Here is a 23,428-nt window from a genome sequence, read left to right as displayed (position 1 = left end):
CCAGCAACGAATGCTGTTCCAAATGTGCTATCAAGCTTTATGATTAAGTTGTCTCATATCCACAACTGGATGACTTCATGTTTAAAATAACATCTCCCTGCACCCCTGAGATAATTTTTTTTTCAGCAGTGAATTTTATTTTAGGCACTATAAAAGACTCTGTAGGCACAAGTTTCACACTTCTCAATCTTTCATATAAAACAGAAATTAGATTCTCCCAGTGCTGGTAAAAAGTATGTAAAATAAAAGATACCCCCAAAAAGTCAATCTGAAGTGTCACACTGTTAATGCATCACAGTGATAGAAAAGAGGTTTTTGTTAGTTGTAGCCAGTCATATCCACTGTACTGGTATCTCAGGAAAAATATCTACATTATCATGGGGAAATCAATGAAGTTTACTGCTCAGTATGCAGTACCTGTCAATAGAGCAAATAAAACCTGTGTCAGGCTGTGTTGGAAGGATAGCAGAAGAAAAATTCTAGGGAAAAGTCAGTTGAATGCTGAAGGTGTACACAGAGATTTTGGGATTCTTAGGTTCTATTTCCACTTCAGCCACAAACTTCCCCTACAGCCTTGTGCAAATCAAAAAAAAAAAAAAAAAAAGACTTATGAAACATAAGTGGGACTTGAGAGGGATTAGACTTGTGGGGGACTTTTTCTTGTGTAAATCCAAAGCTTTAATCCTTAAAGCCACTTCTTAGTCTCACAGGTGTGTGGAGATTATTGACGTTTTTAGAAGGGAAGGTCCTTTGGGCCTTAGAGCTGTGGTTGGGCTGATGTCCAACATGGGACCCCAGGATATCTACTACGGTGTTCCCTCTGTCAAAGGCATGCAGTCCCCAAAGCCACAGCAAATCTGAAGGAAATCTGAAGGAAAACCTGTCATACTATCATTTAGGTATAACTTGGGTAAGGAGGGGGAGACTCGGGTTAATGCCTTACACTGTCTGAAGAGCTTCAAAGCTACAACATCCACTTACCATCAGGACAATTGACCATTAGGTCTCCTCTTTTGCTTCCTTCATTTTCAAATTATTTGAAGCTTTTTCAGAAACTCAAATAATGGGAAAGTGAGCAAGGACTATGACAAAACTTTCTTTTCACAGCCTTGTTGGTTTGCAGTATCTTGTCATCATCTGAAGTGCATGGGAAAGCCTTGAAAGCATTCATGCATCTGAAGATGCATGGAAAAATTCAGCGTTATACATGCAGTGACATTCACTACATGCAAAACAGAGACACGGTCTGCTTGTAAGGCTTGCGCCTATTTTTTCTGTGCTGTAAAACAACAACGTAGTATCTGCTGAGTTGGTGTCAGTGTCTTAAACTTCCATTGTAGCTTAAGGATTTACTTCAAGGAAATAAAGGAGAAAGGATGTTTCAATCAGAACTAAAAAGCTGTTACCCCTCAAGATAATAATGAAATGGGGCATTGTCTTAGTATTGCAAGGCATCTCATGAAATAGAGAGTAATTAATGGAAGTAATACAAAAGTTTTGAGAAAAAGAGGGAAAAAAAGCATCACATCTTTCTGGGGAAAAAAAAAAGTGTTTTGCAAAAATGACAAAATGTTGTGGCAGTTTTTTGCTAAAATCAGTACAATTTTATGAAAAATATCAGCTTAGTCAAAATGGCATTTCCTGAAATGACTCACATCTGAAAGAGAACTTAATGAAATCCTTCAAACCAACTAGTCTTCTATCTGAAATACACAAATGATCTTCATCATTACCATCTGGACTTCACATATTTTTTAGTGTATTAACTCTCTGATTGCTCTTGTGCCATAAAGAAATATAGTTAGCCTTGTTTCAGAAAAGAAGCATTGAATTTTGGAGGACAAGATTTTTGAAAGTATTTAGATGACTGTAACAGCACACTAGCATCAAGATTTTCAAATTTAGAGAGGTGTTAGTTACTGAGGCACTATTTATTTGTTTTTCTAGAGACATGAATACTTTTAAAATTGTGTTTTTTGTCCTTTTGTAAAAAGCAAGTGATTCAATTCCAGCATCTTCGCTTCCAGTCCCACTTGCTATTCCATCAGACCAGGCTGCATCAGCTCAACACGACCTGTTCACACCAGAACTTCAGTCACACTGGTTTATACAGCAAAAGTAATAAATTCACTTACTTGTGCAAGTCTTGTTGTATTTAGGGTTCTCTTGAGGAAACCCTTCCAAACGGCACTGGAACCTGTGCTGCCAAAATTCCTGAAACCATGGATTTCGGTGATTGGTTTCTGGCCGAAGCTGCAGGTAGTAATCATCAAACCATTTCACGTCAGGAGACTGGAGCTTGATCGTTATTCCACCAACGGCTTCACGCTGATACCCATCTGTCACATCGTACCTGTCTGCCCAGCCATCACTGCAGGGATAAATGAAAGAGAGACAACATTGACAATTCAACGGAATAAGAAAAGAGCTTTCTCAAAAACAAAATTAGGAGTCTAAGAGCACATACCCACACTTGTGATTCTGTGTGCAGTTTAGTAAAGCACCTGCAATACTTCTGCTAGGATTCAGTGTTTTTCTTTTCCTTATGTTTGCTTGTAACTGGCACCTTCTACTTAGATAAAATATTCTTCATCCTCCAGGTAATTGAAACAACATTACAAATCACAGATCCTGAAATCTGTTGTGTATAAACAGAGCTCTGCATCACACAAAGCTCCTGTGAGCTTTGGGGAGAAAAATTGTGGAGTGTTTTACTGACACTGGGATGATGCTTCTCTTACTTGAAAGGAGATGACCTTGAGGACAGGCTCTCTGACAATGCCGAGAGGCAGTGAAACAGAGCACTGTGTTGCCGACCATGCCTCTACTGCACAGTGGGACATGGAACAAAGAGCTAGAAGCAAATTTTGAATGAGTTGACACTGCTGAAGCAGAAATGCCAGCTCAGAGCTCAGCTGCTGTGATAGTACAGCATTGCATCTGAAGCAATAAATCCTCTCTGCAGACATGACTAATGAAGTTGGGCAGAGCATTATGCAGATGTCATGTTTTACTTCTGTTTCTTGGTTGTTGGTGGTTGGAGTATTATGGATCTTGTGTGGTACTGTACCACACATAGAATTTTAATTCCCTTTGGTTAACCTCTCTGCTTGCAACACTCTGACCACAGGTAGCTAACAGAAGTGACTGAAAACCCAATTCAAACAAAATGTCCCAAACTTCTTAGGGTAATTCCCCTCTGGTTTCATAATGGAGTTCCATGGAATTACTGACATTTATGAAATTTCACTGAGCTCTATTAAAAATATGCATATCTCATTAGAGCAACGCAGATTTCTGCTCTTTTATCATGAGCATGATATTTCAGATTTTCAAAAGCCCCAGGTCTTAATGTCACAGAACTATAGAATATTCTCAGATTCTTTTTTACTTTATTTTTTTGTTCTCTAGAAAGGCACTGATGTTAATGATTGTAGAGAACAACTTTAAATACTAAAGGTTGAATAACTGAAGGATTAAAAAGAAAGAAAGAAAAAACCTACCTTAATTTATTTTATTTTAAAACTTCATGTATTGTTCAAAGGTAGCCCTAACTATTTTAAGCTAGTCATGGAGTAACTGATGGAGGTGACCTCTAACTGTATCGTTCTGTTGTTCTATTTTGACCATCTGATGTCTGGTTAAAACTTGGCTCCTGTATTTCAGATCATGCATTTCAGCCTGCTGCAGTCACCTGGTCCCTAGCACATTCCATATTCTTTACATGGAGGCTCAGCTGTCATCACACAGTGCAGAAGTCAAGACCTCAGACAGGGACCCCTTCTGCACAAGACACTATTGTCATAAAGCTTGGACCCTTGACAACATCTCACAAACACAGCTGCAATGTCAGTAAATAAAAGTTTCAGCAGTGCAAAAATAATATCCAATATCTGAAAGTAAAAGGAAGGGATTACTAAACATGCTTCAGATTTCAAATGCACTGATTTACTCAGCACAAAGGAGTAAAATACACGTTCATGAAAGGAGGGATGAACACTGATTTTCAGCCTGAATACAGCGCTTGGAAAATTTACCTTTAAGTTTAGATCCACTTAGAGATGTTAATGTTAGGAAGTTAATTAACAGGAGTTAATGTTCCCAAACGATCTCAGGAGGCTCACTATAGGCAAAGAGTTCCCACCTTCCATCAGGACTCTGTAGTGGTCAAAGACTTAGCACACTTTTTATAGGTTATTTTGTGATAAAAACTGCATTTTTTTTTTGAACATATGAATGATTTTACCTTTTCTTTGAAACATTTATCTTAATCTTTGGCAGGATTTTAAGCTGTTTTATCCATCCTCACAAAATCTGACAGTTTTTATGAATGCAGGAAGTGATAGATTTTCTGTAGGTTTAAAAAAGTATTAATAATACTGAATGGAATTTGACAGAAATAGAGCTGTGCTGTCAGTATCTGAGCTTTATGAGTTCCCACATAAACAACTTAGAGACTGTTTTCCTGTAATTAATTTCTTTATCATTTTTCTGAGGAATAGCTTTGTAGACCTAATCCAGCAGAGTGCTGTAAAATTTATAGTATTACTTTATGAATAGTTATCTCCTCTAAGAAGATTTGCAGCAGAGATATTATTTTAAAACTTTAAGTTGTTAAAAAGATAGAAATAACAGCTTCAAATTGCATAACTCTTCTTCTCAACTTTTCCACAGAAGGACTTCTTAATTCAACGGAGCTGCTTTTCATTCAGATAAGTATTTTAGCTTAGCTTCTTGGGCCAGAGGCTTTTGGGAGGCTTATATAAAAGATTTACTCAAACTGTGCATTGTAGAGACAACAATGCAGAAACAACGCCTCAGACAGACAAGGCAGCAAAGCAAACTCTAGACTAATGCCTTAAAAGCCAGTGAAAGTGGTTTGCATAAAAACGCAAAGGCACCAGTAGTGTCTGATATTTTAATTCTGCACCCGTATTATAGTAACAATGTTTACGGGATGTCAAAAACAGGGTGATATAGCTGTATTTGTCAGATGCCTTTGCTATTCTCTGAACTCAGCAAGGGTTGTGAAGGTGAGGGAGAAGAGGACAAGTGTCTCCTTACTTTCATACAGACTTCACAGTCCCTCCTTAGAACTTCTTTCTTCTCCTAATGACTTAATTGTACTGCAGTAGCTGGTGATAACATTGTACTCCATTGGTTGCTGTGTCATGAAAGGTTCACAGTAGTATTACCCATCACTAAAATCTGCTGGTTCAATTGGAGAAAGGTTTGGAACCCAAAACTAGCTGAAAGGAGGAGCTCCAACAAAAGCCTGGTATAATCTCCACTGTCACCCACAGAAGCGGTGGGGTTCATAGGCTTCCACTGACACAGGGCAGGACTGTGCACTCGTGAGGGAGACAGTTCTTTCTGTTAGCAGTGGACTCAGTAGGATATTTAGGTTAATAAATGTTTAAGAACAACTTCCTTATAGGTGGTTAAAAAAGTCCAAGTGAACAGTACTCCAGTAATGATATGAAAAGGTCCAAACAGCTTAAGCAGGACTTGAATGTCCTTAACAGATCATTACACATTCTTCCCATCAAAACCCCTCTCCCCTTGCACGGGCTGTGCTTTTCAGTCTTATTCTGATCTACCAACCTCTTGATACTTTTCACTTACGCCCTTGTGCATATACTCTTGTAGTTTGAAATGGAGCATTTGACTCTTACAGAATCATAGAATCATTATCTCACTTTTCTCTTCATATGACCACAAATTAACTTTCCTTGAAGGCATCTAATAGTTTAGCCATTGCTTTTGTTGTACAAGCAAATGAATTAGTTGTTTTGTTTGTTTGTTTGTTTGTTTTTCCTAATATATGTCCCTGCCATCACAGCAAGTTACAAAGACCAGCAGTCATCTTCAAGTGTAACACAGAAACATGTAATTTGAGATTTGGGATCATCCCTTTATTTTTCCATATTTTTCTTTTCAAGTAATACAAGACCCTCTTGGAAGAGGCAAGTTATTTAAAGGTGTTGTCCCATACTGAATGTGTACTTCCCTACTGTATGTCATGACTGCTGTACTAGCAAGTTTCACACAAGCTTGAATTGTAAATTTAGGTTTTAAACTACAACATGGAATTTTTAAACAGGGCAGCATAGTCTACTTTCCAGATAGGTCTGGCAACTTACAGTGTGTCTGTGCCTGTTCAGGCTGATGTGTCAGTATGTGAGCCACCCAGAGTAACCTAACAAACAGGGATTGCGAGGTTATAGAGAACAGATAATCCATTTCTCATCCTTGGGGAAATGTTGTGTATATCCATGTCACCATAGACAGCATCTTATTCAATGATATATTAAAACCTTCCAATTACAAACCACTCTTGAGTAATTTATTCCCACACTCAGCTACATTTATGAGCAGAATGCTCTTTCCCATTATGCAATAGAATGATTCTGACTGTAGCTTACAGCTGTTATTTCTTATTCTATTCAAGAGATGAAGAACAGACTGAAAGTCAGCCAAATACCTCCTCCTTATATCAGTCAGCGCAGTGTAGGTGCATTCTCAACTTCATAGGTGAGACATATATCTATAAAGATATCTTTGCAGTCAAAGAGAGCATTTTATACACTAGAGAAAATATATATTCCTCCAGCTCTGGTACAAATATGCTTCTATGGATTCTATCCTTGACCCTCCACTATATCTCTACAAACTCTCTTCTCTGAGGATTACCTCCCATTGCAAAGGGAATAAACTGAATATCACCTCATAACCTTATGTGCCATTAGTTCTAACATTATCTTTATTGAGCTAATGAGCCACCTCACTCACATTTCTGACTTTAATGTTTGGAGACAGATATTTTAGTAACAGAATATTCCTAAAAGCTGGAAAAGGTGATATCAGAACTGAAGAATAAAAGACATTTTCTTGCACCAAAACCCAAAGTTATTTACCTCTGCAATTGTTCTATGTTCCAGAAATAGGTGTTGTTGTTTTTTAACTGATGGGCAAATGTTCTTAATATGATCCCACCTAGACTTAAAGTTAGAGCTGAGTAGGAAGAAACCTCACTGTGAAATGGGGCAGTATTTGCACAGCTGCAGCACCAAACCTAAAAGCCTCTTGCTGAGATACCTGTCATGTGTAAGTGGTAATGCATATATCTCATTCATCAGCTTGTCCAGATAGAAAGTTGTCAACAAGATAAGATGACTATGATGTGCAGATCTGGCTGGTGTTAATTACACTCACATCTAGCACAGTGGGGAATTGTCTTTCAGGATTATGGCATGTTTTCCCTTGTCCAGTTCTTTTGTGTTTGTATTTTTGACAGTCAGACTAATGTCTGGTGCATTTTCCTTAAAGACTTGCTGTGTGATATAGGATAATATCTATACTATATTAAATAAAATTTATATCATTGTTAATAATGCTTCTAAAAAAAAAAAAGAAAGAAAAAAAAAAGATATTTAAGAAAATTCTTGTACTCCAAAAATAAGGAATCACAGAAAGAAAGAAGGGAAAAAGTGACTTTTACTTTTGCAGCACTAGCAAGAGATGAACCTGAAATAGGAGGGCAATCATCATAATGTTCCTTCATCAGATCTTATTTATATGTGTACACTGTCCCAGCTATGAGTTTTTGAAAGATATGCTGGGGTGATGGAGAGTTTAGTGAAAATTATCCTTCAGCAAACTGAGGGGCAGTACTCTGCTCCTGTTTCAAAGGTCTTTTTAGTTTACCTACAGAACATCACAGAGTAGTTTTATATCACAGAATATCTCCAATACGTGACAGAACAGAGTCATCAATACTTATAAAATTTATTAACGAATAAATGTAACAATTATTGAATAAATATAAATATACAATGAAGTCATTCAGTGCTTTAGATCATTGCTGTATATACAATTATTTTTTAAATTCTGAATGCAAAAGTAGAGGCAAATGAAACCCTATTTAAATGACGGTTGCACAGCAGTGATCACAGAATATGTCACAGAGCCCCCTGCTCCCTTCCTCCCTCACAACTCTTGGTAGTAATGGGAGAGAATAAGTCTTCTGACTTGTCTAGGTGAACATACCTGGACACATAGGACTGTCACTATAGGACAAGTATCTATTATACTGCATGCACATAGAAGATAGAAGTGCAAACTTTTTAGGATTATGTTTGCTATAGTAAAATGTGAGGAACCTAATTGTGGCTTCCTGAATTTTCTGTTTTGTTCTTTCTCATCTTTCTTGTAACAAAGCCAGCACCAATAAGAGCTTCCCTGGATGAGTGGCACTATTGTGCAGACTTCAATCCACCTTGCCTGTCACGTACAGGGATTGAGAGAGGAACAAAAATGAATCTTTGACAAGAAAGTGTTGATACCCAAGAAAGATGAGATGCAGTACCACACCTGTTGTGAAGCAATCTCCACCTGTTTGAATGAAGTCTGTTGGTGTCCTCTGGAAAGAAGCATCATGGAGGGAAGAGAACATTCAAGTGAAGAACAGCAGAGCAGAAAGCTCATGTTTGAAGTGTTATGAAGAAGTCATCAAAAAGGCAGTTAATGACTATGCAGAAAATTCATTCAATATGCATGGTGGTGATGGCTGCTTTGGGCTTATACAGTACAGTCAAGAAATTCCTAACCCTCTTGAAAGGCGTTTACAAAAAGGTAAAGTGAGCCATTCCCTGTAAGCAATGAGCTAAACATTTAATTGCAGAAAATGTCTAGGAAAAGACAGAATGGACATTCCTCCAAAACCACTCCACATCTACTTGATATTTAGCATTAGGATCAGCCACGTGGAATATGTTACTGATGTCAATCTGATTATCATGATTAAAAGGGACTTGCAGAGCTGATTGATACCTTCCACAGGCCTAGCAAATTATTAGAGTTGCACATTACTGTAAACAGGTCAAAGGAAGAGAACTACTGCCAACTTAAGCTAACCAGTTTATTGTGAGAGGAACAGTAAAGAAAGTGTTGGCTTGCAGTTTGGTATGGGGAGAAAGCTTCCAAAGACAAATTTAGTACAGCTTTTAGTATCAAACTTCACAATTGGAAAAGCAAGTGGTTAGCACAGTTGACAGTAGCAACAGAGGTAGGGTGTCAGTGAGGAAGTGGGAAGGTGGTCTAGAGAACAGGCTTGATTGAATTAGCTGTAGATTCACAGCTTGAAGTACTAAACACAATAGTAGGAGAGATATGTGATAACTATTCAAGTATATAAAAAGCTGCAGCAGAAAGACCATAATTTGTTTATCATCTTGATGTAAGCATTCATGACTTAACCTGGAAGGAGAAAGATTTAATTTAGACACCAGAAAAATGTTCCTCACAGTAAAGAGCATAATGGACTAGAATAGATTGGAGACTCAGGGCGGGGGTGAGCAGGGAGGAAGGAGTGTGTCAATGAACTGGTGAGGCAAACATCCGTCTGACAGAAATGGCCCTGCCTTAAAAAAGGGAGGACAGTTAGCTACCTATCTACATCTGTTCTGCCCTGTATTTGTATTAGTTTATGTTAAGGTTTGACATATCTAGGAATGCTGATTGCATAAAAACCCAGTGGATTAGAATAAAGAATGCAAAGAAAATTAAAATACTGCCCCTCCCTCGCAATTTCCCCAGCTTCTCATGTCATTTTGTCTTGTTTCTTTTCTCATTATTGCATCTTTTTTTCTCTCTGCAGTTGCTGTGTGAAGCATCAACAAACAGCAGAAATTGATTTAGGATTAATCATGTGTTTGACACAGCTAACTCCAGTGATGCAGTCAGAGTACTCAGGGGTGTGAAGGGGGCTCATGTCTGTGCCCAGCAGTCAGAATTCCCATTCTAAAGAGAAATTACCCATCCAGAAATTACCCATCCAGAAAAACACTTCCTTAAGTGCAAGATGAAAGAAATAGGGGGAAAAAAATAATAAAAAAATATCCTAATTAGAGCCAGCTAACATTTTACAGAGTCGAGCTATTTTAAATGAAAAGCCATTTTTTTTCCCCTCTGGATTAGAAATGCTTCTTTATGTTGCATTTTTAATTTTCTCTCTTCTCAAAATTACTCTAAATGAAAATTATACTGGTTTCTCTCCTGTTTTTATTTTTGGTTTTTTTTTTTTTATTTATTTATTTTGGGAAAGGAAGGGGTTTAGATATATTTTCCAAGTAGCACCATCTTTTAGTATAATTCAGTTAGTCCTTTGTGCTTTTAAAACAGAAATTCTATGTTCTCTAATTTAAACACTTTGGCTAAAACTCTGAAGTAAACACAGGTTTGGTAGTTTCAGACTACCCACTCATTTCTGAATATCCTAATCTACAATTCTGTATTGTTGTTCTCACAGACAAGATCTGTTACTTTTGTGTTCCATACCACCTCAGTTACAGGAGCTGAAACTCTAATACCAATTATTCAATGATAAGATATCAGGTCTGAATATCAAAGTGATAGCACAAATTGACATGCCTACATACTAAATGGATGCAGAATTTATTTATTTTTTAATGTTACAAGTCTTTTATACCGTTTATGACATTTCTTAAATCTCAACTATAGGGTTCAGATTTTTCTTGATAACTTTGTCTTCAGTGAATGTTTTCAGATTCTTGAGAAGTCTTCCAAGGTAGTAGGAAAGCCTGCAACTTTTGAAGGCCAGCTGGATTAAAGTGTTTCAAAGAAGACAATTCTGCACTGATAAAGGGATGAAATAAATACTATTTTTTAAGTTATTTTTTTTTTCCACATTCCATTTACACAATACCTTTCAAGGACAGTTTCAGATTTAAGTATCCCTGAAAAATGCCAATTGCTGTTATATTTTTGTTGTCTTTCCATGCAGCATCCTGATATTACAAATCAGAATTGGAGCTTTATTGTGCTGAGAGTCAAGTCTATGGAGGAAGATACACAACCCATGACTTGAAGAGTATTACTTATAACCTACTTTAAAGTTTAACAAGTGCACGTGTTGGACAATAACAGAGAAGAGCAAGCTGGTAACACTGTGCAAATTGGCAGTCCCCAAAACTACTGCTACGCTTCATAGTCCCTGTATTATAAGAAACTTTTATTGTAAACTTATTTTAATTTTATTTTAATGCTAAATTAAGCAACAGTGAATTATAAATATGAAGTTTTGCCAATGGGGAGACTATCTTCCCCATAGCTGCTCACTTTGAAAAAGTTAATCTGGTATATAACATCAGGATATCAGGTATACACTACCAATATACATTAGGTATAATCAGATTTATGGGGAAAGATCAAGATTAAATTTCTTCATATTTTGAAATGTGAAACTACCCTCCTTAAAGGGTGTGTTGTATTAATAATATATTTGGATTGTTCAACTAAGAAATGTTGATACATTATACAGTCAAAATGTGAATGTCCTTTTACACTAGTGGGATACAGCATAGAAAGTTGGAAATATGACCACTGGTTTATTCCATTAAGTAACTCACTGTATCAAATACAACCTTCTAGTTATTCATTCTGGATAAACTATTATCAACTACAATCAAACGGCATGAGTCAATAACAGTAAGTCGGGAAATGCAGCTTTAGGATCTGTGTAAAAGCTCCCTGGAATATTAAGTGTACATTTCTCAACCACTGTTTCTAAAATTAGACAAAATGCTAAGAGATACATGTATACAACAAAAATAGACTCCCCACCCTCCCTTTTGTAAACATTTCTATTTATTTTCTAAATTGAAAATGCAGCAGTATCTTGGGATAAGTTGGGCTGATTTCTTTTTCTCTAAGGTCCCTCCCCCCTTCAATCTATAGCTAATGCTATTACAGTTAATGAGTGCATTCATTAGGCTGTACACTGGTCTTTTTTGTTATGCAAAAATCTGTTTACAGGCCACATAATGATGATGGAAACTGCTGTTCTGCCCACGTGTAATCATTCTCCTGCCAAAAAATCTGACTGATAGCATTTGAGAATATATTTGGGAATTTTTCTTCACCTATGTAGGAGTTTGTTGACTGAGTGGCTGTCTTTAATTTTTCCTTCTTTTTTTTTTTCCCCTCTACTCTTTCATTTTTTTTTTTTCCTTCTATATCTTAAAAGCTCTAAAAACATTAAAAAGTCCTCCTGCTCTTCTGCAAAGTGCTGCCAGTTTGCAAAGGTAAATTCGTTTGGTTAGATGGTGGTTGTGGGGAGAAATTGCTCATGGTGAGCAGCTGTAAATTGTTGCAGTTAGATGAGTTCATTTTCTATTATAAGTCTATGCAATGAATGGGAATTCTTGTCTTGCTGCCTGTTTTTTTCTTTCTTTTTTTTTTTTTTAAGATTGCAATTCCTAGTCTTTGTCTTCTTTTTCATGCATATTATAAAGATAAATGAATTTAAGGGTAATTCAAAGGAAAGAAATTAAGTGGTTATTTTTATGCAGCATGACACAGTGTTTTCTACAAGATGATATCTAAAAGTAACTATGCAGTGAATTTGGCAGATACCTTGCACAGGAGAATACTGGTACTAATTACTTGCTGAGTATCCAAACTTCCCTGAGCTGAGAAAGGTTGTGATGGCAACTTGCAAGATTGGTAGTCTATAGCAACATCTAATTTGCATGAAAACAGAGTTTTACAGCTGTCTGCATCTGTAGTTCAGATCTGCACAGTAATTCAGCCTGACTGTAGTCTGGTCTACAGAAAAATATGTTTGTTTCTAGTGTGTGATGCCACTTCTTTATGCTTGCGATCTTTTATAGCTAGTCAGACTAACTGGAGGATGTTGTACTCAGACATATCAATTGTATGGGCCATTCCTTGAAATTGAAGAGATCTAACTGGATGTTACCCCTTACAACACCAAAGATATTCAATTTGTGCCGTTTTTTTTCTGTTGATTCCTGAATAATTCTTTGATGAGCAGAAGGTAAATATCAAACATATTACCACAAAGAAAGGTATTTTGGATGCCTAGACAACTTTACAAGCTCTTAAAGTTGTTTTTCCTAAGATCTAATGTAAATCCATGCTGAAATTTAAATCCTTCACTTCCGTAAGGGTTGTTTTTTGCTTTTGTTTTTTGAGCAATAGTTTGCATAGACTTTCAGGCTTGTCTAGACTAAATAAATTCATCCCACCTTTCCTTTTAATAGATTTTTTCTAGACTTGCTATAATTCTGGGTCTCCTTCTTCTTGAAAGTGACCAGCTGGTCCTTGTCTTTGCAGACACAGTGCACAGTGCTTTGAAAGCACCAACAATCAGTCAATGATGTGTCCTGGCACTCGATGGGGATACTAGTGAACACCAAAGTGAGAAAGAATTTAATGGGCTAAGCATGAGAGGGATTGACTCTCCATCTGGGATCTACATAGACAAGGACATAGTACCTTGGGACCTTCTCATACTTGTCTACACTGAAGTCAGCAGGCAGTTCCTATATGGTTCCCAGTAGGAACCACTAGGCCTTCAATAATAGGGTCAGAAGAGGAAGAAAGCTTGATGATTTTAAGCTTGTGTTTTTTTTTTTCTCTCATGACAACATGTTGGGAAAAGAGGAACAGGGAGCAGAAACTTTTTTTTTTCAGGTTTCATATTAGATAAGGGCAGCCAAAAGAGCAAGTAAAAGCAAAGGAAGGAGTACATGCTATAAGAAAACTCAAAAATATATTTGGCCTATCCAGCTTCATCAAGCTGGACACCAGAATTGCTTCTATTGCTCAACTTTGTTATAGAGGAGAAGGATTACTTCAGATCCTTGAAGCACGTTTTCCAAATATGGCTGAAGCTTCTCTTTTCAACAATATTAAAGCTGTTGACTCATATTTATAATTCACTCTAAGCTCCTTAAACTGCAAACTTCTCATAATGACAGCCTAATAAAACACCACTTACATAATGTCAGCAGCAGCAGCTAAGAAAAACAGGAAAGAAAAAATGGTTCATCTATAAAACATTTCAATCAAATAAGTGTTTGAACTGTGAACATGCTGATTTCACTAGCAGAAGTGAAGATTTTCTATCTTCCCCAGAATGCTTGAATTCTGTATGGCATCTCAGACACTAAAACATCTGTAATGCAATGTTATGCACCTATTAAGCCTATATAAGCAAATGCCAAAAAAGTCATGCCCAGAAGTCGGTTCTTGGCAGAAATGAAGAAAAAAATTAACTGTCTTGAAACACTGTCACAAAGCCATTATATATGCAAACCATCCCCCCCAAATGGAAAGAGCATTAGGATGACCTTGCATGCAGGAGGATCCTTAGTTATTTCTGTGGCAGCACAACATGATTTATTGAATTTGCTTGCACAGTTTGCAAGGATTTTTCATTATAAACAAGTCCACCAGGAGAAAAATATCATATTCTGAATCAGAATTAGCTTTTATCAATGATTTACTGGGGCTGCCATTAATGGAATGATTCTCCATTAGACATCCAGGTACTGCTTTTATGAATATGCAACAACAGTCTTTGTAATAAATTCAATTGTACTTGTAAGATTGAACTGATAACTGAGACAGCCTTACTACTTAACAGATACTTCAGAAAGTAAAAAATTGGGTAAAAAATTGATCTGAGTAAAACCATGCACTTACTTGACAGAAAATGCAATATATATAAAAATGTATGTACAGATGTATGTATGGACCTGTATATTTATATTTCTTATGAGTATATATTTACAGCATTTTTCCCTTAAAATATAGCATGCAACATTTCTATACAGTTGTTATTATGTGCTTTGTTGTAGAGAGTTGTGAAATTGTTAAAACTATTGTAACATCATGAAATATAATTTTAAAGAACATTTGAGATATATCTTATTGTTTCTATAGAAGAATATTTTTAATCATAACTAATATACTTAACTTTTAGGCATACAAATGAGGAAACAATATGAGTGAATCAGTACATATGCATGTGTCTATGTGTTCTAAAATGCTGCAAACATTAAACAGTGAGTTTAAAAGACAGACAAAATAAAATTTAAGTGAAAAAATAAATTTTACATATTTTATCAGATATTTTTAATAATAATGTATTAGTGCTAACCCTTCTTATTACTTTGGAGATAATTTGACTAATAACAGCAAATTAGAAATTTAGGGGTAAATCTTAATCTCGCGCTCATGTACTAACAAATGGGACACGGAACAAAAAGGTGAGGATGATATGTTAACATTTTTATTTGTATTTTTAGCATTTATTTTAAAACCATACATAACTGTAAAGGTTCCGCTAGCTTAACAGTGAGTTAAGCAGATTCTTATCTATTTTTATAAGGAAAGCTACAGTTCTTAAATATCCAGACTTCAGTGTATGCTCTGTAATAAGTCAAGAGACTAATATCAAACTGGCAACTTTACAATAGTTTGAAAGTTTTGTGTGCAAATTTTTTGAGATGACAATGTTATGTATTTTTTCATAGAAAAAATAAGTCATTTAAAGGTAATAATTGCAATAATTAACACCCAATTAATAATAAAATATAAATAAATTAATATTCACAGCCCCCCAATGAATCAGTAATTTCTTTTTTTTTTTTTTATTTTTTTGACAAAAATCACAAATATGAAAAAGGAAACCAAGTTCAGACCTAGAATAATGATCCAAGCAGGGTAGATATGCTGAAATCCTATTCCTGCTGAAATAAACTGGAGCTTTGCTACTGTCATTAGTCAGGACTGCATTCCTAGCTCTGTGGTAAGATCAGGACATAACCCTCTAATTAGTACAGTGCCTACCTTTAGGTAATGTAACTGGTGTTACCACTCACATTGGTGATACCATTAGTGTTGGTATTGCCTGTAGTTACCCACAGACTTAAATTGGTAGCACTGCTGTAATAAACCCTTTGTCTTCTTCAGTTCAGAATAACTCAGATGTCAGAGGTGATAAACGTAAGTTCTTTCAGTCAACTGTTTGAGGATGTCAAAGAACATGTTAATGGTTATCAGAGGAGGAACATCACAAAAAAAGGTGCGTTGTTGACAGAAGGAACAAACTGAGTCAAAGACCTTTTGACCGAACATTTCACCACTGGCTATACAGCTCTCAAAGCCAGTTTCTTCTTGAAAAGTGTGTCATAATAAATGTGCTGAAATGACATAGCTAATCTATAATATATACATCACAAGATATGTGAAGCCTGAACTAAAAGATTCTTTGCTGCAGCAAATCACAAATTTCTTCTAAGACTCACAGCAGGTCTCCACAGGAATACATTCATATCTGGTTGGTGTAAATAATGTGAAAACAAAGATTGATATCATTTGCTACATATTTTCTTTTGCTGAAGTGGCTTGTATTTCTTCTTTCTGCAGAAAGCATATTTAAAAGCATTCTTTTCAAAAGAGAACACATATCTATGTACTCAGGCTGTTTTACATCAACTACTTGAGTTGGCTACTGCTTGCAATTAGACATTTTAAGTGACTGTAATTCCCACAATAAGGCATTGACTTGATTTCTGTATTGATGTCCACACAAGCAAGACACATTTAGTATCATAAAAATACAAAGCCTACTTTACTATACCCAAATCAAAGCTCACAAAGCCCAGCATTCTGTCCCTGATAGTATCCAGTACAAAATTCTTGTACTCAGTCAAGACCCAAAATAAAATTGGATGGTTTTAGCAAACGCCAACTCACGTTCTCCTACCATTTTACTGGCTGAGGATTTATGTCATTATCATAAACCACCAGAACTCTGATGCAAAGTGGTCTCTAGGCACATGAGACGATTCCAGTTTTGGGCGAAGTGTGTAGGTCAAAGAGCTTTTCCCCTAAATTACTTCCAAAATAAAGGAAGTACAGGAAATCTTAAAAAACGTGCAGCCAGTCAGACACACAAAATTCACACTGAGACCTTTTATGGCTCCTTTATTGTACAGAGTTGTCAGAATCTGGTCTTAGCAAAAATAAACCTGAAGCCCAGAGGTGATCTGCACCCTAGGTGAGTAATTGTGTTCTGCATAAGAAATTTGCTTAAGATGTGAGTAGGCAATGTAAAAATTTGAAATCAAATGTAGTCCAGAATATATTTGAGGAAAAAAAAAAAAACAAAAGCATAAAAATGAGATCAGATGGTCTCACGTGAAGTCAAAATGTGCCAGCTAGGGAAGTGATTGTGCCCCTGTACTCGGCTCTGGTGAGGCCGCACCTTGAGTACTGTGTTCAGTTTTGGGCTCCTCGCTACAAGAAGGACATGGAGGTGCTCGAGCGAGTCCAGAGAAGGGCAACAAAGCTGGTGAGGGGTCTGGAGAACAAGTCTTACGAGGAGCGGCTGAGGGAGCTAGGATTGTTCAGCCTGGAAAAGAGGAGGCTCAGGATCGACCTCATCGCTCTCTACAGGTACCTTAAAGGAGGCTGTAGCGAGGTAGGAAGAACTTCTTTACTGAAAGGGTTGTTAGGCATTGGAATAGGCCGCCCAGGGAAGTGGCTCAGTCACCATCCCTGGAGGTCTTTAAAAGATGTTTAGATTTAGAGCTTAGTGATATGGTTTAGTGGAGGACTTGTTAGTGTTAGGTCAGAGGTTGGACCTGGTGATCTTGGAGGTCTCTTCCAACCTGGATGATTCTGTGATTCTGTGATTCTGTGACTTTTGACAATATCTTTATCTAACTATAAGTCTGAAAAGAATAAAGGATCAGTATAGGACTCAACATGCTTTGGGTGAAACACTACTGACAAAAGTGCTTACTCTCATGCAAAGTCCTTAAGACATCATAATCAGGCTTTAGGTTTCAGAACTGTGGCTATGTTTACCACCAACGAATACATGTGAAATGTATCAGTATCTCCATATCTTTGTCTCTGCAAACACAGACTTGTCGCAAAAAGTACATATTCATCTGAGACAGTTTTATTTATTTATTTATTTTGAGCTAAAGATGTGATAGAAAAGGCATAGAAAAAAATAGTGTTATTGGTTATAGAAAAACTAAGAACTTACAGGTTATTTATAAACTTTAGATATTTGTTCTGTTTTACAATAACACAGAATTTTTTTCTTTGACAAGAGCTTTAGAAAATTGTATTGTAAAGTATGTTCCAGAACTGAGTTATATACAGAGGTATAGGAATGACATAAATTTTAGGAAATAGTGATGCAAAGTGAAAAACTGATTCTTTTTAGTAAAATTAATTTTAACTTCACGAAGTGCATACTCTTCTATAATGCAATTGTATTTCACAGAGGATGTTGGATAAGTGACATTTGAGAAGTACCTTTTAAACATTTCACAGTGATATGCAAGGCAGTATGATTCCATCTAGAATTTTTTCTTACTTTTCTTGTTGTATCCAGGCCTTTGGCATACTAAACAAATAATAACTTACGATAATAGAGTATAACCTATCATGACTTATCAGTTAATTCATAGCAAGGCCTTCTTCTGTGACAGCTGAGTAATTGAAAGCTCTCTAACTAACACAGTAAATTATGTGGTTCAAGTATATGATTATATTTTCTCACTATTCCTCTGTAAATAACTGTAAGAATAGATCCCTTGTTTAAAATATGTTGTATACACATTTCCATTTAGTACCCTTTCATTCAGCGTTCATACTTAAGTCAAGGGCAAGACTGTTAATGGCTTCAGCTATTTATCACTGGCTTCATGGGCAAGTCAAACATTGTTGCTGGGAGTAGTTTCATGAATCTTTTTCTGAGTGTGTGTTTGAACCAAACCTTAACATGAATATTCCAGGTACTGGAAAATTGGTTCCACTTTTTATGGATCAATTGTATGCTTCAGAAACTTGATTGTCATCAGTCAGTATGAACTAACAGCAACATGGGCTCTATACATATGCTTTGCTTTTCTATATCTTAACTTCCCAGTTGTCTAGGTCAGCGATCTGTAGTTTTAGTTCAGTGTCTACAATATTCTAGCTATTTCATAAAAGATTATGGGAATATTTCTGTACCATTACAAATACTAAGGAAATCAAATCAAATCTGTTTGTCAAAAGAAAAAATAATTGTTCAAAGCCAGACACAATATAATGATCTGAATTCATATCCATGTTGCCAAGCAACAATTTACAACTAAGTAAAAGTAAATATAAAAGGAAATATTAAATAAATTAGATAAATAAAGATTAGAAATATGAGATCTGTTAGATCTCTGATTAGAAATATGAGATCTGTTCCACACCAGATGACTAAACCATGTTGAACATTAAACATATTTTCCTTAATGAGAGCCCCAAGAGATATTCTTGTGTTTCACTGGCATAAAAGAGATATTAATTAAGGACATGGATTTGCTTTACTAGCTACATATGCATGAGAAAAGGTAAATTTCTGTCCTCTTTCAGAGACATTTAAAAGTTTAGTAGAAGGAACCCGCATGCCAATTCTAATTCATTTTCATTTCAAAGTCTATTGGAATATGTATTCTGGAGCAGTTAATCTCAATCAATTTGCAACAAAAGTTGTTCTGACTTTTTTACCATCTAACCCCTTCAGCAAAGCTCTGGCTCACAGTAGCAAACATGCTTGTCTAGCTAGATATTTTAAATGTCTTTACTGATCTTTTGAAAGCAACTCTATCATGATTAAATAAAAATTGATTATTTCAACAGAGTCTTTGACTATTTTTAAATGTATGTTGTTTAAAATAATATTTACTGTAAGGCTAGAGTTCTTTTATTTTTTATTTTTTTTTTCCTTTTAATTCTGCATTAAAGATTGTCCTACTTACTCTAACACCCAGAATAATTTCACTTTTAATTTTATTAATTTTCTGGTATGAAAAGTGTTTCTACTACTTAACAAAAAGAAACTAATACTCTCTCTCTTTCTCTCTCTTTCTCTCTCTTTCATCTCTCTTCCTCTCTCTCCCTCTCAATTCTCTTTCTTATAAGCAACATGTTGATGCATTCTATTTTATTGTCATTATTATTTTTTAATAAAGCTGTGTCTTAAGCGATTTATGAACTGGGCTGGAAAGGCTAAGAGGGCTGGACTGTTCAGCCTGAGAAGAGGAGGCTCAGAGGGGATGTCATCAGTGCATATAAATACCTGAAGAGAGGATGAAAAGAGGATGGAGCCAGGCTCTCCTTGGTGGTGCCAAATGTCAGGACAAAATGCAATGGGCACAAACTGGAACACAGGATGTTCCAGCTGAACACCAGGAAGAAGTTCTTTGCTGTACCGGTCATGGAGCATTGGCACAGGTTGCCTGGAGAGGTCATGGAGTCTCCTTCTTTGAGATTCAAAAGGTGTCTGGGCAACCTTCTCTGGGTGTCCCTGCTTGAACAGGGGGGCTAGACCAGATGATCTCCAGAAGACCCTTTCAACCTCAAACTTTCTGTGATTCTGTGATATGTTCCAAATATACCACAAATTCTGGTCATACAAAAGAAATACCATTGCCACTGATCTTTTTAATGTAGCTTGTGAGAGGTTAGTTACCCAGAGCTAACTGCAGTGTTCGCTGACATTTGCCCAGCCAAGAATATATAGTCACAGGAAACCATCTTCTCCAGTGTATCATGGAAAATCTAGGACAGACATATAGCAGTATATTACTGTATTTGTACTTTGGAGTTTTCTTGGGGATGTAACAGGAACAAGAAAAACAAGAAGGAAATGCTGTTGGGCAAATGAAAAAAAAAAAGTCTGAAAAATTGTCGTGTTTGAAAAGACAGAAATATGTAGTAGAGGCAGAATTCACATGTTGTGGATAGGTAGGTAGAAATCATAGTGTGTGGACTGCAGGCACCCAGCCATGCTTGTTAGAAATATAGCTGCTTCATCCACTGATACAGAAATACCAAAATGGACAGAAGTGAACAATAATTTAGGCAAAGTAGTCATGGCATATGAGATCTGTAGCAAATATGGCTAGTGAAGGGAGGACTCGTGTAAGAAAACAGTGTTAATTTTGGGCCTGAATATACCAGAGGAATACCATTTTCTTTAAATGAGTAGGTCATCTACTCTGTTACTTCTCTCAGAAAGTGACTATCCCAAAAAGTGAAACTGGAAATAAAGTAATATAGTATGAGAAAATGTAAAATATGCACAATTAAAAAATCAAGAAAAACTAAAAACAAATCATTGCAGATGCAGAATTTTTCAGGAAAGATCTTTGTGATTATACAGAAACCAGGTTTACTTAGATTCCTACATGATGTCTTCATGGATGAAGTTGAGCAGAAAAGGTTTTGTGTCTTGGAAATAACAAAATGCTGTCAGTGAAAAAATGCATCAAGACTGAAGTCTGACAAGCCATCATGCAGATGTCTCCACTTAATTTTCAGGCCAATGATCCTATCAGCAAGAAGTCAGTCATCCTCCTATGAGTTACACGCAGATTATTATTATTATTATTATTATTATTATTATTATTATTATTATTATTATTATATTTTCTGTTTCTGAAAATAAAGTTCTAGGGTCTTATTTAGAGCTGCCTGTCTACCCACAGAGTGCTAGTGTAACAGTGAGAACAGCAACTCCAATGAAGAAAACTGAAACAACTTGTGCTTATAACTTTATAGCTCTCAAAGCTTTAGAAACTTGGCAACACTCCTGTACTTGATACTAAAATAGGATTCTCCATATCATAGTATTTTGTGACATATGAGGCTTTTATTTTGAGCTCATCTTTCTAGAGTCTTTGCTATGCTGTAGACCATCCAGCCTTATACAGATTTGGAAGAATGAAATGTAATTGGTTTTAGTGGGATAATGCATTTGACATATTTAATGAGAAAGTTAATTAGTGATAGCAGTGATCGTAGTATAATCAGGATTTGGGAGCTTAAGTCTGAAGTCTTCCTGGACTAAGAACCCAAGACTCATACTTGTCTTTATTTGTCACACATCTATATTTATACTCAACCATATTTTTGAAAGTGTTTTAACCACTTGAGTAGCTCAAAAAAGAAAGATGAAGAAGAGATGGAGGAAGCTGAAGAGGGGAAATTGCCTTAAACTTCAGGAAAATAAGAAATTGGAAGGATTTTTCTAGCAGGAACCTGTCCCAGAATAGACTCAACAATCAGGGCCTGACACTACTGAAGTTTTATTACATTTTGATCTTTTATGACTGGCTTCAAAATATCTGAAAAAAGATTTGTAAGGGAAACGTTGATACATTTTGATACATTTTGATACATTGCTTATCACAGAGAGACTTCAAAAATATAAACACCACTTAATCTAAGGTCCCTATGTTAGTCAGTACAAGTTTGTAAGTTTTTTTTTTCCTTAAATTATAAAAATGAAGAAATATTTAATGCTTGTGATGAATTTTATTAAAAAAAAGTGAGGGAGAGAGAAAAAAAAGAGAAAGAACATAAAAGAACACACAAAAAAAAATTGCATAGATATTATTTTTATAATCTAGGGCAATCCAGTGGTTCTCACGCCATGAGTTGTGAGCCCGTTACATGGACACAACCCAAACTAATAAGTTCTCCTGATGTACACTCTGTCAGTGGGATCTGTCATAGTCAGCATGAAATTTGGCTTAGAAAAATTGAGAATTATTGAAACAGAACATTGCATGTACAACATCCCTATGTTCCTCAGAAAGCTGTACTTAATTTTGATGTAGCACCAAAATTCTCTGGAAAAAAAGTAAATTAGAAGTCTAGTTGCTAAGAAACTAGTGACAGGGAAATAAAACATAAGTCTTTGATCACAGCTCATGTAACAGGAGAAAAGATAGAGGGCAGATGGAATGTAGGGAGAGTTTTATATTGGTTGGTTTCTATTCATGGGTTTCTTGGTCTTTTCCAACAGATTGCTGTCAACTGTCTTGGGACACTTTCATGGGGCTGTGTTTGGCAACAAAGACGTGGATCATTCCCTGAACAAAATTAACATTGTAGGATATAGTTTTTACTGAGCCAACCAAACTAATGCACCCAAAACCGTTTTATGCTCCTAGGTCTCTGTGTTGGCTCTAAGCACAGCACTGCCTGTGGTTCTTGGAAGCCACAATTACATTTTTTTTTCACTTTAACAAAAGGGGGTAAAGAGAACTAACAGACTTAAATAAATAAACCTTATTTCCATTGCAATAGATGTAAGGTAGTAAATCTCTGTCTCATTTTACTAGAAAAGTTAAGATTCTGTGAACTTTATGTCATATTATTTTCTCTCCTGCCTCTTAAAAATAGACAATCATATTAGCTTGTGTTTTGTTGTAGGGTACAGAGAAGTGTCACTTTATGACTGTGACCTCCAAGGCATGAAATAATTAACAGCTGCCTACAGTAGTGAACAGTGGGATTGCAACCTTCTATGAGACAAATTCAGAAATATGTTTAATTTATGCATTTCTGAGTTTTTTTTTTTTTTTTTTCTGTTGTGACTAGAAGTAAATCTATTCATTATAAAGAAAGACTATATCTGGTCCCTACTTTCATCTTTTGTATAAGGACTGTTTCACACAAGCTACATCTTCAGTCCTGTCAGTAGAGCCAAAAATCCAGCCAATCTTGTATCCCATCCAGGTACGCTTTT

The 23,428-nt window shown here is 36.0% G+C and overlaps 1 protein-coding gene across 8 annotated transcripts in view; it reads right to left on the bottom strand.

The window, feature by feature from the left end:
* GRM5 (glutamate metabotropic receptor 5) overlaps positions 1-23,428 on the bottom strand; it is a 289,524-nt gene that overhangs the window by 68,167 nt on the left and 197,929 nt on the right. For all 8 annotated transcript variants that reach the window (XM_080567411.1, XM_080567412.1, XM_080567416.1 and 5 more), the window contains one exon: positions 2,136-2,371. In XM_080567411.1, coding sequence (XP_080423537.1) covers positions 2,136-2,371 — 236 coding nt within the window. The remainder of the gene's footprint in view (positions 1-2,135; positions 2,372-23,428) is intronic.

The sequence above is a fragment of the Anser brachyrhynchus genome (genome assembly GCF_964034855.1).
Source record: "Anser brachyrhynchus genome assembly, chromosome: 1".
Classification (NCBI taxonomy): Eukaryota; Metazoa; Chordata; class Aves; order Anseriformes; family Anatidae; genus Anser; species Anser brachyrhynchus.
The sequence above is the reverse complement of the archived record's forward strand: the minus strand, read 5'-3'. Positions and strand labels throughout refer to the sequence as shown.